The following is a 17,693-nucleotide window of genomic DNA, read 5'->3' on the forward strand; positions in this document are numbered from 1 at the left end:
TTCTAAGCACTTGAGTTACAAAAATGAAACAAAATCATTGCTGGTTTCAAATATTTCAGTGTTGCCAGGGAGATGGGTAAAACATAAGCTCTTATGATATTCTCTGACAAGTGTTATAATGAATGTGTGTCTGAAAAGGAAGGAGACATTTTGCTTTGAGTACCAGGGAAGGCATTCTCAAGGAAGTCATTTCTCAGAGCGTCTCACAGTGGGACAATTTTAGAAGGAATTCAAAGCAGAAAGAACTTACTAAAAACTATATTTAGGGTTTTTTTAGTTTACTTTTTATTAATACAACCAGCTTATGAATTTCAAACTATCTAAATATATCCAAATAAATATCTGGGCAAACTATACCTTTAGTACTGCAATCATATATGAAGACATGGTAATTGGAACTTTAAAAATTTGCTCAAATTCCATTTAGGAATGGCTGTAACACTTCAGGAATATCTCCGTTTTATTTTTCTCTGTGTGGCCTTGGGAAATACCTTACTCTTTCTCTTTCCTTGGAAAAAGAGCAGAGTTGAGTCACTGATTTTTACTATCCCATTTTATAGATTAGAGGACTGAATTCCAACAAGCCAAATAGATTATTTGGGAAAAACTAATGAGTCTCAGAATAGGGTTCACTTCTGTACTTCTCTGGGGCATATCTACTAGATCTTTCCCACACCTTCTTCCCCTTGTTCTCTGCCACTAGCAGGTTTTCTTGTCATCAACCTGCTTTGTAGTCCACTGGCATCTGGTTGAGTTTGGTTAATAGAAAGACCGGAAAGAGAGAGTATAAAAGCAAAGAAATTCATTCTCTCCTCTCCCTTTATGATGGTTTGCCTCTCTAAGGCTGGCAGCCCCTTCACACAATAGGCAGTCTGTTAGATGACTCCTGTGCATGGTGTTCTTTTCATATTTGGTTGGACACTAATGACATTTTGATACTTCATTTTCTTCGAACTCAGGCAAGTTAAATACAGTCATCTATTCTAAAATTAAATACTTCTTAGTTTTGAGTTGTTGATTTACACATTACCATTCTCTCCCAAGCTAAAGCAATTAAAGCAACCACAGTTGTATCTTTACAACCTGTAACACGTTGTCATGCCTGACCATGGCAGGGGCCAAATTGTCATTTCTCATAATGATCTTTTAGCATCCTGTCAGTGAGGTAATCACCTGAGGTGTTTGGGAAGCCTCCTGTTCGCTTGGCTTTTAAATCGTTTGGTTTAACATTTAGCATCTGGGTGTTGGAAATAGGTTGTCTGATTTATAAAACTGAATATTTTTGTATTCTTTTATTGGCTCTAGTGCTTCCAGCAAGGCATCAGGGAAGTTTCAAGATGGAAAATCAGGTGATTAGTGATTAAATTCCTGACACAAAATTTCAGGTCTAATTGGCATTACCAATTTAATTGTCCATCTAGGAGGATACTGTGTCAAGAAATGCATTTTATGAATGAACAGGAATTCTTACTTTGAAAAATGAGCCTATTTATAGGTTCAAGGTGAAAGTGCTTCAAAATTATGCCATAATGGTACATTACCATATAACATGGTAAAGTGCAATTTGTGATGACCACGCTTCTGCAGTGTAAATAAAGATGCTGATTAGGCTTGCAAGGTACAGTATTTGTGAACTTTTGATAAAAATGTTTTAACAGGGAGACGAGAAAGTGTAATTTAGTGGATTTCACTTCTCTGTTCCACATGGAACTCTAACCAGAGAAATGAGATGTCTGAAGTCAGCTCAATTCTCAGTAGAACCTATTGTACCCTATTGAAGCAACCTGCATAATTATAGACTGATTTAAGTTGCTTTTTTCCTCTTTCTCTGTGTCAGCAGAAGTAGAGAAGTAAACTCCTAAACTCAATCAGTGTTAAAATTCATTGAAGTTGCTGTATGTACCAAATAGACTTTTGGTAACAACATAGAAAAAATTTCATTGTCATATGACTAGCTATTTGTTATTCATTTGTTTTTTTTGTTTTTTGTTTTTTTTTTTAATGTTTTATTTATTTCTAGGAGGGAGAGAGAGACAGTGTGAGTAGGGGAGGGTCAGAGAGAGAGGGAGTCACAGACTGAAACAGGCTCCAGGCTCTGAACTGGCAGTCAGCACAGAGCCCAACGCGGGGCTCGAACCCACGAACCATGAGATCACGACCCAAGCGAAAGTCGGACGCTTAACCGACTAAGCCACCCAGGCGCCCCTATTTGTTATTCATTTGAAACCCCCTAATTTTATTTATGTCTAACTATTAAAATTTTTTTTCATTATTAGTGATTCATCAAAGTGTGTATTTTGTTCATGCCAAATATGATACTGTATAGAAAAGGGAATCGAAGATAATACTTTAGTTCCTAACTTGAAGGAGCCTAGATAAAATAATGCAGTACATATACATATACTAATATCAAAGAAAAATTTCCCCAGTTTCTATAATTAAAGCAAATTTTATATAAAAAATTAAAATCAGATCTTAGCTGATCTAGTCCTGAATGTTTGGTCTGAATATTTGGGTCTGAATCTATTTGGATCAGAAACAACGTCAAATCACTTAGTAAATCTATGACCTAGGGTTGATTATATAACCTTGTCAGGCTTCAGTCCTTATCAGTGAAATGTGGAATGAAGTGGTATTTACTCTATCAGTTACTATGAAGATTAAAATTAGGTTTTATACATGTAATACATAGACTTCCTACATATTGGAAGCGTTCATGAAGCTTTTATTGTTTACAAAAAAAATGGTAAAAGGACATTGAATGAATGAATGTGTGAATAAGTGAGTGAATGAAAACCCTCATAAATTTTGATAAAAATGAATTAGGAAGTCCATGTGCAAATACTGTTCTACTCTGTATCTCTCTTACCTTAAGTAAAACGTCAAAACTGTTAACCTTTATCTGGACAGATGCAGCTGATCTTAATTGGTCTCTCTGCAGCTCTTTTGTTTCTGTGTAATCTAATCTCTACACCAGAGGCAGAATAATCTTTAAAACTACAAACCAATAATGTTAATTAATGTGCTTCAAAAATCTGAATGACTTACTATAACTTTCACAACAGAACTCAGATTCATAGCCTTGATCTACCTTATACATTTGCCCTTCTGGTCTTACTCACCAGGTTCTTGGGACCCTTTTGTCAGATGTCTGAGTGACTGTCATGCTCATTTAACCTTTGTTCATTTTCCCAGCATTTTCTGTTCCCTCTTCCTCTTGGCTTTGATACCATGTATTCCCTCTGCCCAGAACCTTTCTTCTCTTTTTCTCTTTTTCTTGTCCGACTGACTATTCATTGTTCCCTTTCTCAGGAAATTCGTTCCAGATAGCACATTAGAGCAACTGTCATTTTATATTCTCATAACAATCTTTCCTTCATCATTTTGCTATTTTTAAAAAAATATTTATTGAAGTTTAAAGTAGATATAAATCTTAAAGCTTGGCTTTTCTAAATGGAAGGAGTGAAGCTGTTGGCTTAATCAGTTCAGGCTGCGGTAACAAAATATTATAGACTGGTTGGCTTAAACCACAGGCATTTATTTCCTAGAGTTCTAGAGGCTGAGAAAGAAAATGAACATATCCATGTCTCCTAAAGATTTCTTCATTTCCCTTTTTAATCTCTCTCTTTCCATCCCTCCCCTGCCCCACTCTGTCCATGGGAAACACTGTTCTTGTTGTTCTGTTTTGTTTTTAGATTATATAATGATATCTTTATTTCTGGTTTCTTTCACTCAGCATAATTATTCTGAAATTGACCGACACTGTTACATGCATGTAGTTCATCTGTGTTTTTTTTTCTCCCTCAGTAGCATTACATTACATGTGTTAAGGAAAAAATATATCCATGATACTTATTAAAACATCAATGAACGTTTTCTTCAGGACTCTCACATGACAGACATATAAGGGAGTATTGCAATGGAATTTTGTATTGGAAAAAGAAATAATTGTCATGGGAATAATTATAATGGAAAGAGATTGTGAAAGCTTCCTGAAGGAAAACCTGGGTCCTATAGTTCTTTATATCCCTTATACAGTTCTGAGAGCTTGATCAATGTTCACTGGATGTCTGATGATTCTTAATAAAGATAAATAAATGTTTATTAGTAAACAGAATCTCATATTTTTGGCCTGGTGATTTTGTTTTATAATATTGAAAAAATGCAGTTGTTTATATGAACTGAATAATTATTAAATAGAAATATACTTAAAATTTAAATGAATACATTGTAAAAGCTAAGGATGATTAAAACATTTAAAATAAACTATTAAGAATTTTATAAAATGCATGTAGTAAAATGCATTTTTGTCTGATTTTCATTGATTAAATCTAATATTAATTGTTTAAATTTTTTGAAGTAAAAGTAAAAGTATATATATATGAATATATACATACATATATATACATACATATATATATATATATATATGAATGCCTATATCTTCATTTAAAACTATATTTAAATTTATTTCAGGTGATTGTCAAATCTGGGCCAGGAACTTTCCTCAGTTTGGCTGTTTATGACAATTATATCTTCTGGTCAGATTGGGGAAGAAGAGCTATTCTGCGTTCCAACAAGTATACAGGGGGAGACACAAAAATTCTTCGTTCTGATATTCCACATCAACCAATGGGAATCATAGCTGTTGCCAGTGACACCAATAGCTGTAAGTGACACTATCCACTAAATGTTTATCTTAATTATATAATCTCTCAAAAATCATCTCTATGTTCTAGTGGTACTTAGTTGGATTTTGATTTCTTAAAGTTACTGGAATAGTGTTCAGGATTTGACTATGCAATATATTAAAATCATCTGAAAGGTTTAAGATACCTGCTGCAGTTCTTAATTTATCACCAGAGGAACAATTCCTTTCTAATTACTTATTTCTGGAATTGTATCCTCTCTCACTCTGCATATCTTTGAACATTCAAATCAGATTGTTTCCTTGAAAATACTACTTCTTAATAAATAAGCTTTACGTCTGGGCTCATGTTCTTTAACCACTGCGGAACACCTACAAAAATTTCAGCTTAAAGTGCCAGTGTGGTTTTTAATGATTCTAGTTCATGTGATGCCATGGTATCCTTGACAAATGTTCTAGAAGCTGCTATGTTACATGTTGTTCTAAAGTTCTTATTTCTTGTGATGTTTGGATCATCAAAAGTCCTGAATCTTTCTTATTTTTATCTTTGAGAGATGGGTGCAATCTAACAGTTTAGTATTAATCTCTATCTAACATAGAATAGGAATTCAAAATAAATGTTACCAATAAAGCTTCTTTATTGCAGGTGAACTTTCTCCATGTTCATTATTAAATGGAGGTTGCCATGACCTGTGCCTTTTAACTCCTAATGGGAGAGTGAATTGTTCCTGCAGGGGGGATCGAATATTGCTAGATGACAACAGATGTGTGAGTAAGTAAAGAATATTGAAATGTTGGGGCGCCTGGGTGGCTTAGTCGGTTAAGCGTCCGACTTTCGTTTAGGTCATGATCTCGCGGTTCGTGGGTTTGAGCCCCGCGTCGGGCTCTGTGCTGACTGCCAGCTCAGAGCCTGGAGCCTGTTTCAGTCTGTGACTCCCTCTCTCTCTGACCCTCCCCTGCTCACGCTGTCTCTCTCTCTCTCNCCTGTTTCAGTCTGTGACTCCCTCTCTCTCTGACCCTCCCCTGCTCACGCTGTCTCTCTCTCTCTCCTAGAAATAAATAAAAAAAAAAAAAAAAAAAAAAGAATATTGAAATGTCATATGACATAACTGCTCAAAAAGTACACACAGACATTGAAATTGTTTTAGTATTCATGAAGTTGTACTCTCCTCCAATATTAGAGGCCCAGTTGACATATCTCTCTATCCTAAAAAGAACTCAATTCACCATTCTACTTAATTGTGACACCGTATGATAAATAATGATAATCCAAACAGTGGCAAATGGTGTATTTCCCCTCTTGTGGGCTGGAGGGTGTTGGATGAGTTAAGAGAAATACCTGCACACATAATCATCTGCAAACTTGCGGTTACGACTTTGAGAATTAAGTCAATTGCAAAATTAATAAAGCTGAAATAAACCAGTATATAGGCAGTAGGTCAGTAGCCTTGTAGTAAAACTGCTCACGGTCCATCACAGTATGTAAATGAGAGACAATGGCTCATACAGCTTATTTGTAATCATTTCCAAACGGTTAATTAAGAACGTAACACTGCAGCCTTGCATGATGTTTATACCTCCCAAAAGGCATTACAATCTTTAATTAGTACCATTACACTATACACTTATTAACAGCTAAGTTTTCAAACTGTTTCCAAAATAAATAAGGGTTCAAGTGTTCCTATATTGCCATGAGAAATTAGCCGGCAACATAAAGAATGTTAATTTATCTTTAACGTTAAAACTGTTGTGTATAACAAAGACAGGAGAAAAATATCTTGCCAGAAATTGGTGAACTCATTCTCAGGATGTGGCGATTGTTTTGCTTTCTTTCTCTTCTCTTGTATATCTTCATCTTACATGTTTTCATTTTAGAAAATCAGTGGAGCTGGATGTGCTCCATTGTATCAGACGGTATGTTTCATCTTTGTATTTGGTCTTTATTTACCAGGAGGATCTTCCCTTTTTTCTGTTGTGTACTTTAATGCGAGCACTTTAACATCGTTTTCTTTACCTTGAAAACTGTTCCACCTCATACAAGAACACAGACATATCTTTTCACATCACAAACTGGTACCACAACCCGAAGGACACCTGTTAGCAAAAGAAGTAAAAAACTTTTACTTAAGACTGTGCCAAAGCAAACAAGGGAATGATGCAATTGTTCAGTGAACTTTAAATGAAGACATTTTTAATAATTCGGGCCACAAATTCCTGTATTTCTTAGTAACCCCACACTTCCTTGAATTGTTCAGGCAATTGCTTAAACTCTCTTTCAGTTTGCTTTTGTGGTTTCAGCTGTAATGGACTGGATCTGATGCCATCTGTAAGCCTGGAGTGTTAGCCATGCATTAGAATCACTCATGTTTCTTTCACAGGTCACTACAGGCCAGTAGAAAAGCAATGCCTGTAGTCGAAACAGCAAAGCTTATTTGTATACAGTAGATGCCTGTGCTCCCTGCAAAATAGATTAGATACATCTGTCCCTACTAAGCCACCTGCTTCTCTCTATTGATGAGAGGGAATGAATGAGAAAGAAAACTATCTTTTAAACAAGCACAGTTGTATTCACATGCAACTATAGAGTGATATTGGATTCCTCAGAGCTGACAGACCTTTATAGAAGCTTGCTATATCCATGGAGCATTCGTATTGAAATCCTGTGGTCTAGCAGAGAGATTGGAAAGTAACTTCTTGTCAAATCCATCTTTGGGAAATGGGGATATTTCTGGCATATCTATGTGCATATCTGAATTAGTTCACCCAGAGCAGTTCATGAATGCTAATGGCTGTGTTGAAGGGGTGAAAGGCCATTTACTAACACCATCCTCAGAGGAACCGAGGGAAAGCCATGGGTTGTCAATATTCTTGACAGAAAGATTAGGCAGTTCCATTTTACACAAAATTCCTAACCTTATCAACACCCACAACAGAAATAAGAATAGCAAATATCATTAAAGTAATTACATTGTAAGTGAATTAGAGGACAGCTGAACTACATTTTTGTTTCTGCAAAGAAGTGTAAAATACTCAATACTATTTCATATGAGCATACCTAAACAAGAATTGTGCTTATATAAAATTTGATTTTACATAATAAAAACATTTTTGTTGTGAATGTTTCCCCCCTCAAAGCCATACTGATTATAAAAACAAAATTTGCATTTTCTTTTCTTTTTATTAAATAGTTTGTTGTCTAATTGGTTTCCATATAACACTCAGCTCATCCCAACAAGTGCCCTCCTCCATGCCTATCCACCCCCTTCCCCTCTCCTCCACCCCCATCAGCCCTCAGTCTGTTCGCAGCATTCAAGAGTCTCTCATGGTTTGGCTCCCTCCCTCTCCCTAACTATCCTCTCCCCCCTCTTCCCCCATGGTCCTCCTTTAAGTTCCTCCTAATCCTCTTATACTTGCAAACATAGGGTATCTGTCCTTCTCGGCCTGACTTATTTTACTCAGCATAACACCGTCAAGTTCCATCCATGTTGCTACACATGGCGAGATTTCATTCTTTTTTATTGCCATGTAGTATTCCATTGTATAGAAAAACCACATCTTCTTGATCCATTTGTCCGTTGATGGACACTTAGACTCTTTCCATGTTTTGGCTATTGTTGAGAGTGCTGCTATGAACATTGGGGTATATGTGCACCTAGGCATCAGCACTCCTGTATCACTTGGGTAAATTCCTAGCAGAGCTATTGCTGGGTCATAGGGGAGTTCTATTGTTAATTTTTAGAGGAACCTCCACACTGTTTTCCAGAGGAGCTGCACCCGTTTATATTCCCACCAACAGTGTAGGAGGGTGCCCGTTTCTCCACATCCTTGCCAGCATCTAGAGTCTCCTAATTTGTTCACTTTAGCCACTCTGGCCAGCGTGAGGCGATTCTCAGTGTGGTTTTGACTTGTATTTCCCTGATGACAATGGATGCTGAGCATCGTTTCATGTGTCTGTTGGCCCTCTGGATGTCCTCTTTGGAGAAGTATCTGTTCATATCTTCTGCCCATTTCTTTACTGGATTATTTGCTTTTCAGGTGTGGAGTTTGGTGAGTTCCTTATAGATTTTGGATACTAGCCCTTTATCTGATATGTCATTTGCATCTATCTTTTCCCATTCTGTCAGTTGCCTATTAGTTTTATTGATTCCTTTGCCATGCCAAAGCTCTTTATCTTGATGAGGTCACAATAGTTCGGTTTTGTTCTTGATTGCTTTTGGGGATGTGTCAAGTAAGAAATTGCTGCGGTGGAGGTCAAGGAGGTTGTTTCCTGCTTTCTCCTCTAGGGTTTTGATGGTTTCTTGTCTCACATTCAGGTCCTTTATCTATTTGAGTTTATTTTTGTGGATGGTGTGAGAAATTGATCTAGTTTCATTCTTCTGCATGTTGCTGTCCAGTTCTCCCAGCACCATCTGTTAAAGAGGCTGCCTTTTTTCCATTGGATACTCTTTCCTGCTTTGTCAAAGATTAGTTGGCTGTACACTTTTGGGTCCAAATCTGAGTTCTGTATTCTATTCCATTAGTCTATGTGTCTGTTTTTGTGCCAGTGCCATACTGTCTTGATGATGACAGCTTTGTAGTAGAGGCTAAAGTCTGGGTGGTGATGCCTCCAGTTTTGGTTTTCTTCTTCAATATTACTTTGCAATTTGGGGTCTTTTTTGGTTCCACACAAGTTTTAGGATCATTTGTTCTAGTTTTGAGAAGAATGCTGGTGCAATTTTGATTGGGATTTCAATGGATGTGTAGATTGCTTTGGATATAATGACATTTTAACTTTTAACATTTAATTTTTAACATTTAAGTTTCCATTTCTTTGTGTCTTATTCAATTTCCTTCATATGTTTTCTATCGTTTTCATCATACAGATCTCCTATATCTTTGGTTAGATTTATTCCTAGGTGTTTTATGGTTTTTTGTGCAATTGTGAATGGGTTCAGTTTCTTGATTTCTCTTTCTGTTGCTTCATTATTGGTGTATAAAAATGCAACCGATTTCTGTACGTTGATTTTGTACCTTGAAACTTTGCTGAAATCTTGGATCAGTTCTAGTAGGCTTCTGGTGGAGTCTGTCGGGTTTTCTATGTAGAGAATCATGTCATCTGTGAAAAATGAAAGTTTGACTTCTTCTTTGCCAATTCTGATGCCTTTTATTTCCTTTTGTTGTCTGATGGCTGATGCTAGGACTTCCAGCACTATGTTAAACAACAGTGGTGAGAGTGGACATCCCTGTCGTGTTCCTGATCTCAGGGGGAAAGCTCTCAGTTTTTCCCCGTTGAGGATGATGTTAGCTGAAGGCTTCTCATAAATGGCTTTAATGATGTTTAAATAAGTTCCTTATATCAAAACTATCTCAAGAGTCTTTATTAAGAAGGGATGCTGTATTTTGTCAAATGCTTTTTCTGCATCTATCAACAGGATCATATGGGTTTTATCTTTTCTTTTGTTAATGTGATGTATTACACTGATTGATTTGTAATATTGAACCAGCCCTGTAACCCAGGAATGAATTCCACTTGATCATGTTGGATAATTCTTTTTATGTGCTGTTGAATTCGATTTGCAAGTATCTTGTTGAGGATTTTTGCATCCATATCCATCAAGGATATTGGCTTGTAGTTTTTTTACTGGGTCTCTGTCTGGCTTGGGAATCAAAGTGATGCTGGCTTTGTAGAATGAGTCCAGAAGTTTTCCTTCGATTTCCATTTTTTGGAGTAGCTTGAGAAGAATGGATATTAACTCTGATTTAACTGTCTGGTAGAATTCCCCAGAGAAGCCATCTGGCCCAGGGCTCTTATTTGTTGGGAGGTTTTTGATAACTGATTCAATTTTCTCACTAGTTATGGGTCTGTTCAGGTTTTCTAGCTCTTCCTGTGTGAATTTTGGTAGTGAGTGTGTGTTTAGGAATTTGTCCATTTTTTCTAAGTTGTCCAGTTTGTTGTCATGTAATTTTTCGCAGTGTTCCCTGATAATTGTTTGTATTTCTGAGTGGTTGTTTGTAATAAGTCCATTTTCAACCGTGTTTTGTCTATTTGGGTGCTCCCTCTTTTCTTTTTGATATGCCTGGCTAGAGGTTCATCAATTTTGTTTATTTTTTCAAAAAACCAACTCTTGGTTTCATTGATCTGTTCAACTGTTTCTTTGGTTTCCATATTGTTTATTTCTGCCCTGATTGTCCAGGGTCTATCCTTTCAGGATGAGTTCTTTGAATGGTGTTCCTTGGTTTCTCTTGTTGAGACTTTGTTTATTTTATTTCCCTACTCGTAGTGGTATTTGGGACGTTACACCATGTGTACTTTGGCTTGTTTCTTGAGGTAGCCCTGGAAAGGAAAACAGACAGAAAAACACAAAGGGAACAAAGACACACAAACACACAAACTGAAGGGGGAAAAGAAAAAGAAAAATGAAAAAAAGAAAAAAGGAGGATAAAAAGAGAGGAAGGAGAAAAACAAATAAAAATAAAAGTAAAAAAGTAGAAAAGAAAAAAGAAAAAAACTCAAAAGACAAAGGGCAGGTTACAAACATAAGACCAGAATTCCCAGCTACAAATAAAGAGCAGGGTGTATGTCGTGCCAATGGAAGAGCACATACAAAGAGAGAAATGATAGGGAGGGGAGGAAGTGAAATTGGACAATAACCAGGTAGAAAGACTAAGATGCTTAATTCAGAGAAAGAGGAGAATATGGTAAGAGGCGAGTAGAAAGAAAAGGAGATAATGTTACTCAGAGAAAGTATATATTCTGATTACTCCCGAGAGAGAGATAGAAAGGTTGCGGTGGAGGTGTAGAATATGTATCTAGAGAATGGATTGAATGTGATTGTTTAAGCAAACCAATGACCAGAGTGCCCAGTACAGCAGGGTGCAGGGATATGAATGGGACAAGAGAAAATATATCTGAATAGAAAGAAATGATCTAGAATAAATTACAGCGGTGCATCCATGTTGGTATTTCCCTGGGCTCAGGTAAAAAAAAAAAAAAAAAGCAGCTCTGTAGTGGGGATGGGCGTGGTTTGGTATGGGGGGGTCTTAGACTTCACTGTGTCCCATGGGCTACTCCCTGAAGTCCCGGCTTGATGGTTGTGGGAACAAAAATGGCTATGCCCAGGTTCCTTCTGGGGGACTTGGAAATTGCAAATCACTCTTTTGGGTCCGATCTCCCTGTGCCATGGGCGCAGCCAAGGTGAGCCATGCTCTATGTCCCTAGCCACACCTCGTTTCCAGATCTTAGTCCATGTGCTTTATTGACCACCCAAAATATAAACCTGCAGGCCGAGTCCTTCCGAGCAATTTCAGCTGGAAGAATGGCGGAGCGGTTTCAGTCCAGGCCGATTCCCCACTGGGGATCCAGCCAGAGGAGCAGCACAGAGGGACACTGCTTCCCCTCGAGATTGAGTTGGAAAGCAGAGGAGCAGTTTCTCCTGGCGCTGTCTGGGACCTGGGCTTCCAGCTCAAAGTTGGCTCCAGAGCTGGGAACCGGGTCACTCTCTGTCCCGAACTTAGGTTTTTCTTTTCTCCAGGGACAGGGACAGTTCTTTGGGCAGTTTCAGCCACTCTTTCTTTTCCCCTTGATTCACCGCAGCTCCCCACAAAGGGGGCTCCTCCTACCTGTCTGTCTCTGGGTCCCAGCCCGTTTTTGTCTTCCCCACTTTGTGCTCACACACCTATAAGGTTGTTTTCTCAGCAAACTCTGTCTCCTTTTCATTTTACTTCCAAACTCCTGCGGTTCTATAAGGGTTCCTATGGCTTCCGGCCTTCTCCATTTGAGAAATACGGGAGAGCGAAAAGTGCGGAGTTCCCTACTTCTCTGCCATCTTGCCCTTTCCAAATTTGCATTTTCAGTCATAACGGTTAGTTTTCATCGGAAGTGGGAAGTTAAGCAAGATGTGTTGAAAGTAGACAGAAACGTTGTAATGTCAATAGATTCTCAGTAAGTGAATTTTGTTCAGCCCATGCTCTAATGTGATCAAGTTGAGTGATGTCAGCACCCTTCTTAACATTTGTTCCTTTGATTTTTGAAATATTTATTTATTTTTAAGAAAGTGTGAGTAGGGGTGGGGTAGAGAGAGAGGTAACAGAGGATCCGAACCAAGCTCTGTGCCGACAGCAGAGAGCCCAATGAGGAGCTCGAACTCATTAATCATGAGATCATGACCAGTTCCAAAGTCAGACACAACCAACTGTGCCATCAAGGTGCTCCCGCTTTTCTTTCTTTAAAGTTTTTATATTTTGGAAGCATCTGGGTGGCTCAGTCAGTTAAGCGTCCAACTTCAGCTCAGATCATGATCTCACAGTTCGTGGGTTTGAGCCCCACATTGGGCTCTGTGCTGACATCTAGCTGAGAGCCTGGAGCCTGTTTCAGATTCTGTATCTCCCTCTCTTTCTGATCCTCCCCTGCTCACGCTGTCCCTCTCTCTCTCTCAGAAATAAATAAACATTAAATTTTTTAAAAAAATAAAGTTTTTAGATTTTTTAATTTGTTACTTTCTCTAAAATGACTTTCTACCTTATCTAACAACCACTAAAATTTAGACTGCACCAAGAGAACAAAATATTTTTGGAATGTGAAAAAACAATTACCAATGTAGGAGTTCAGTTAGAACTCACAGGTTGATAGATTGATATATAATCTGTGGAAATGAGATAAATCCTAGGAATAATAAAGATAACACTGGAAACTTCAAGTAGTATTAGTGGCTTTGTAATGGAATATTTCTGAAATATAGCTTTAAAAAGAAATTGGTAGCAAACCATAAAATTGAGCTATGTCTTCTGCATTAGTGGAGATAAATGAATTCCAGTTACCCCCAACATAATTAATATGACTAGATTTTGCTGTACAGTAAATGGACTGGGTACAAGCAAGCAAACAACACATGATGCAACCAAAAGAGTAGATTTCAAGTGTTTGCTGGTAAATGGTAAATTCATATATTTATGAATAAAAATAAGTTCATGTTCTCCAAGAAAGATTCTTCTACAGCAGGCGTCACACACTGGCATTCCAGGAATGAAACCTAGCTGTAGAGAGATATTTTTGTTTTTTGTTTGTTTGTTCATACTTCATTGCTATGGGTCTTTGCTCACAGTTTGGGCAAGCCACATAAAAACTCAGACTTTTAATTTCATATGAAAATCTTGAGATTTAGAAGTGGGACAATGTGGCAGTGGTCACTTGGAGCCCATAAACTCTGGTGCACATGCATTTCAGTTTATCAGGCTCTTCTGCCTATTTAATCTATGGTTTCCTGTGCATTTCAAGGAGGAGGTGCTGGCCACATATGGCAGGTCTGCTCCCTGGTACCTCCCGCCATGCATAGAACAAGAGGCTGAGGAGTATCTTTTTAGCAATTCCAGTACTTCTGAACCACAGAAGCTGGTAAAAGGTAGTTGGAGAGAAATATAGGTTGGAGGCAAATTTAGATTAGATGAATCAAGCAAGCATTAAGAAGAAAAGAATGCTGCCCTGAAACTACGGTAATATTGAGTGTCAACTACATTCAAATAAAAATTAATTAGTCAATTAATTAAAAACAAGAAGTCCATGTCTGGAAAAAGTCAATGTATTGGAGAGTAAAAAATAGGTCCCAATAAAAAAACACAGACACAGACACAGACACACACACACACACACACACACACACACACACAGACTCTTAATATGTACAGAGCTCATTTAACTGGTTCTTTTTTTACAGTTTCTTTTTAAGGTGAACTATTAAGCAATATGCATAAATATAGTTACCCAAAGTTAAGTCCATCCTTCTTTCCACACATATACAGTCACAAAATAATTAGCAAAATATACAAATAGGTATAGAAGGAAAATGAAGAGAGGCAATTGCCAAAAGGTTTAGAAAGAGAAGATAAAAACCGCAAACATTATGTTTGTTATTGAGTAAAAACCTTGACGTTTTTCCATTTCAGAAAAAAATTCCTCCTGCAACATGTATTCAGAGTTTGAGTGTGGAAATGGAGAGTGTATTGACTATCAGCTCACCTGTGATGGCATTCCTCACTGTAAGGATAAATCAGATGAGAAACTACTCTACTGTGGTAAGTGTACCATATGTGATGTCCTTGTTTCAGAGAGAAATTTGTAATTATTGTTACAGTTTTTGGTTTGATTATCTCCATTTAGTTCATATGTATGGTTTTCTGGATGTTTCTAATACTATGCAGGTCTAAGACATTGATTTGGCTTTGTTCTTGTTCAGATGGGGCTCCTTATTTCCTAATCGGTACTCACGATAGTCAGTGAAGAATATCCCTATGGCTTTCCATCTACAAAGTACAAATTTAAATACACCAAGAGCGTTTCTTTTTATCTGTCTAGTTATTCATCATGTAGTGATACATTTTAGAGTTGCATTACTAAAAATAGAACTCACAAATATTAGTTACAGGTAAATATTGTAAGTTTGTTCTGCAGCAAAGTTTCACTATCAGTCAATAGCACATTGTTGAGTTGATGTCAAAGTGTTGTCCTTATTTTTGCCTCCAGGATTGGCCCAGGGCTAATGTCTTTGGTTACAAAGGCTGATTACATTAGCTATCCTCCCCATCAAACTTGGAGTTCCTCCAGCTGTACCTCTTTAGGTGACACCAAGTGATGGTTAATCTTTTGTTCTCTCTTGGGAGAAGAGATTGGCCTTTTGAGCCTAGCTAACAACTGATATTTACCTTCATCACAACAATATTTTTTCTGGATATTTGTGTATGTGTAATCATTAATAGTTATTGTAGAATTTTTCCATATAATTTCTAAATTGGTTTGATTTATTTTTGCACTATAGTATAAGAGTGTTGATATTGTATGCCCTGTAAAATTCAGCAATTCTACTTTTCTCCTTTGTTCCTTTACCTGGATAATAATTATACCTAAATAATCAAAGAGTGGTTAAACTAAGAGGAAGATAGAGTTTGGGCAATTCACAGGCAGTTCTCTCTTTTATGTTGCAGAATCACACACTGTCCATAAAAATGATAGTCAGATGGAATTTGTCTATCTACTGTATACTGTATAACTGAAATTGTAGTGAATTTACCTGAAAAGGCATAGTCACTTGAATGAATGATCGTATCCTCTACACTATGAAAATATTGAAGCATATAAAAATATAATCAGCATGCAAATTTGCATTTATTATAAATTGTCCTGAGGATATATTTCATATTATTTTTATCCTCTGAGAAGTAAGATAATATTCATATGAGCAGGGATTGGCAAACTTTATCTGTAAACAGTTAGCTAGTTAGGTAATGTAGGTTTTGTGGGCCAAAAATGCTGTCTGTGAATTATCCTTTATTTTCAAAACTTTTTTTTTTTTTAATATAAAAAGCATTCTTAGAACCAGAGCTGTACAAGAACATGCTTACAGACTGCATTCGGCCTGTGGGATAACCCCCTCAGTGTAAATTCTAGGCTTTGGAATTACACCTGAGGTTAAATCTATGTTCCTAAACCTACCAGTATATGACTAGTAAGAGCAAGGGTAATTCTCTATATTTTAGTTTCTCAATATAAGACAAACCTAGTTTGAATGTTGATTCAGAACACTAAATAAACAAATATATATTTACATTTGCGCGATATAGAGCCTGGCACAAAATTACTATTCAGTAAATGGCAGCTATTATTATTCTAAGTGGTACCTTGTGCCCAACGTCAGAAAATATCAAGAGACCCTCTTTTTTATTTTTTTAAAGGTTTATTCATATTTCAGAGACAGAGAGAGACAGAGCATAAGGAGGGAGGGGCAGAGAGAGAGGGAGACACAGACTATGAAGCAGGGTCCATGTTCTGAGCTGTCAGCATAGAGCCTGACACGGGACTGGAGTTCATCGACCGTGAGATCATGACCTGATCTGAAGTCAGACGCTTAACCAACTGAGCCACCCAGGTGCCCCAGGAGATTCTCCTTAAAGTAAATAGATTTCAGAAAGCAATTATTCTACTTCTTAGAAAATTTGGTAGACATTTTCCATATTTTTTTAAGTTTATTTGCTTATTTTGAGAGAGAGAGCCCACACAAATTGAGAAGAGGCAGAGAGCGGGAGAGAGATCCCAAGCAGGCTCTTTAGTATCAGCACAGAACTGGGTGCAGGGCCTGAACTCACTAACCATGAGATCATGACCTGAGCCGAAATCGAGAGTCCTACACTTAACTGACTGAGTCACTAAGGTGCCCCTAGATAATTTTTAAGAGAGTTTATGGACATCTAGGTAGCTCTCTGATTCACTGATTTAGGGATACATGTTTTGCCACTATTTTTTCTTGTTTGAAAATCCTTACAGGATGCAAAGAAGATAAGCGATAGATATTGAGGGTGTATTTATGACTTTTTTTTTTAATGTTTTTATTTATTTTTAGGAGAGAGAGAGAGACAGCGTGAGCAGGGGAGGGTCAGAGAGAGAGGGAGTCACAGACTGAAACAGGCTCCAGGCTCTGAACTGGCAGTCAGCACAGAGCCCGACGCGGGGCTCGAACCCACGAACCGTTGAGATCATGACCCAAGCGAAAGTCGGACGCTTAACAGACTAAGCCACCCAGGCGCCCCGAGTGTATTTATGACTTTTGAGGTCTTAATAAGGAGACTTATTTCTTGGGAGAGTTGAATATACGTTTATTTCCGTGCTAGCTGACACAAATACAAGAAACAATAATATGAGTATAATTTGAAGAGATCTCCAGGTATGAACACTGAAGTTAAGAGACTTAGTCAAAAAGGTCTTTACAGAATGAACTACTTGATAATGCATGAATATTCTAATCTAGAGCTTTGATCCTGCACAGCACTTGTTTTATAGATCCATGATCCGATTGTTATGAATGAGATGTCATATGTGATTTTCTTTTTTGTAAAAAAATCTCTGTAAGACATCCAGTTCTGTTTCTACTTTTATTTATAAGAAAACAGAAGCTGTCGACGAGGTTTCAAGCCCTGCTACAATCGTCGTTGCATTAATCATGGCAAGTTGTGTGATGGTGAAAATGACTGTGGGGACAACTCTGATGAAATAGACTGTAAAGGTAAGTATGTGCTGAATCAG

At 37.4% G+C, this 17,693-nt stretch overlaps 1 protein-coding gene across 1 annotated transcript in view; it reads left to right on the forward strand.

Annotated features, from left to right (window-relative positions):
• The window catches only part of LRP1B (LDL receptor related protein 1B), a gene marked incomplete at its 5' end in the record, with an annotated part of 553,279 nt that overhangs the window by 278,368 nt on the left and 257,218 nt on the right, over window positions 1–17,693 (forward strand). Inside the window, 4 exons of the mRNA XM_039222492.1 lie at window positions 4,477–4,669; window positions 5,295–5,420; window positions 14,567–14,695; window positions 17,554–17,673. Coding sequence (XP_039078423.1) covers window positions 4,477–4,669; window positions 5,295–5,420; window positions 14,567–14,695; window positions 17,554–17,673 — 568 coding nt within the window. The remainder of the gene's footprint in view (window positions 1–4,476; window positions 4,670–5,294; window positions 5,421–14,566; window positions 14,696–17,553; window positions 17,674–17,693) is intronic.

This window comes from Hyaena hyaena, unplaced genomic scaffold (assembly GCF_003009895.1).
Source record: "Hyaena hyaena isolate Hyena2069 unplaced genomic scaffold, ASM300989v1 scaffold_1141, whole genome shotgun sequence".
Lineage (NCBI taxonomy): Eukaryota > Metazoa > Chordata > Mammalia > Carnivora > Hyaenidae > Hyaena > Hyaena hyaena.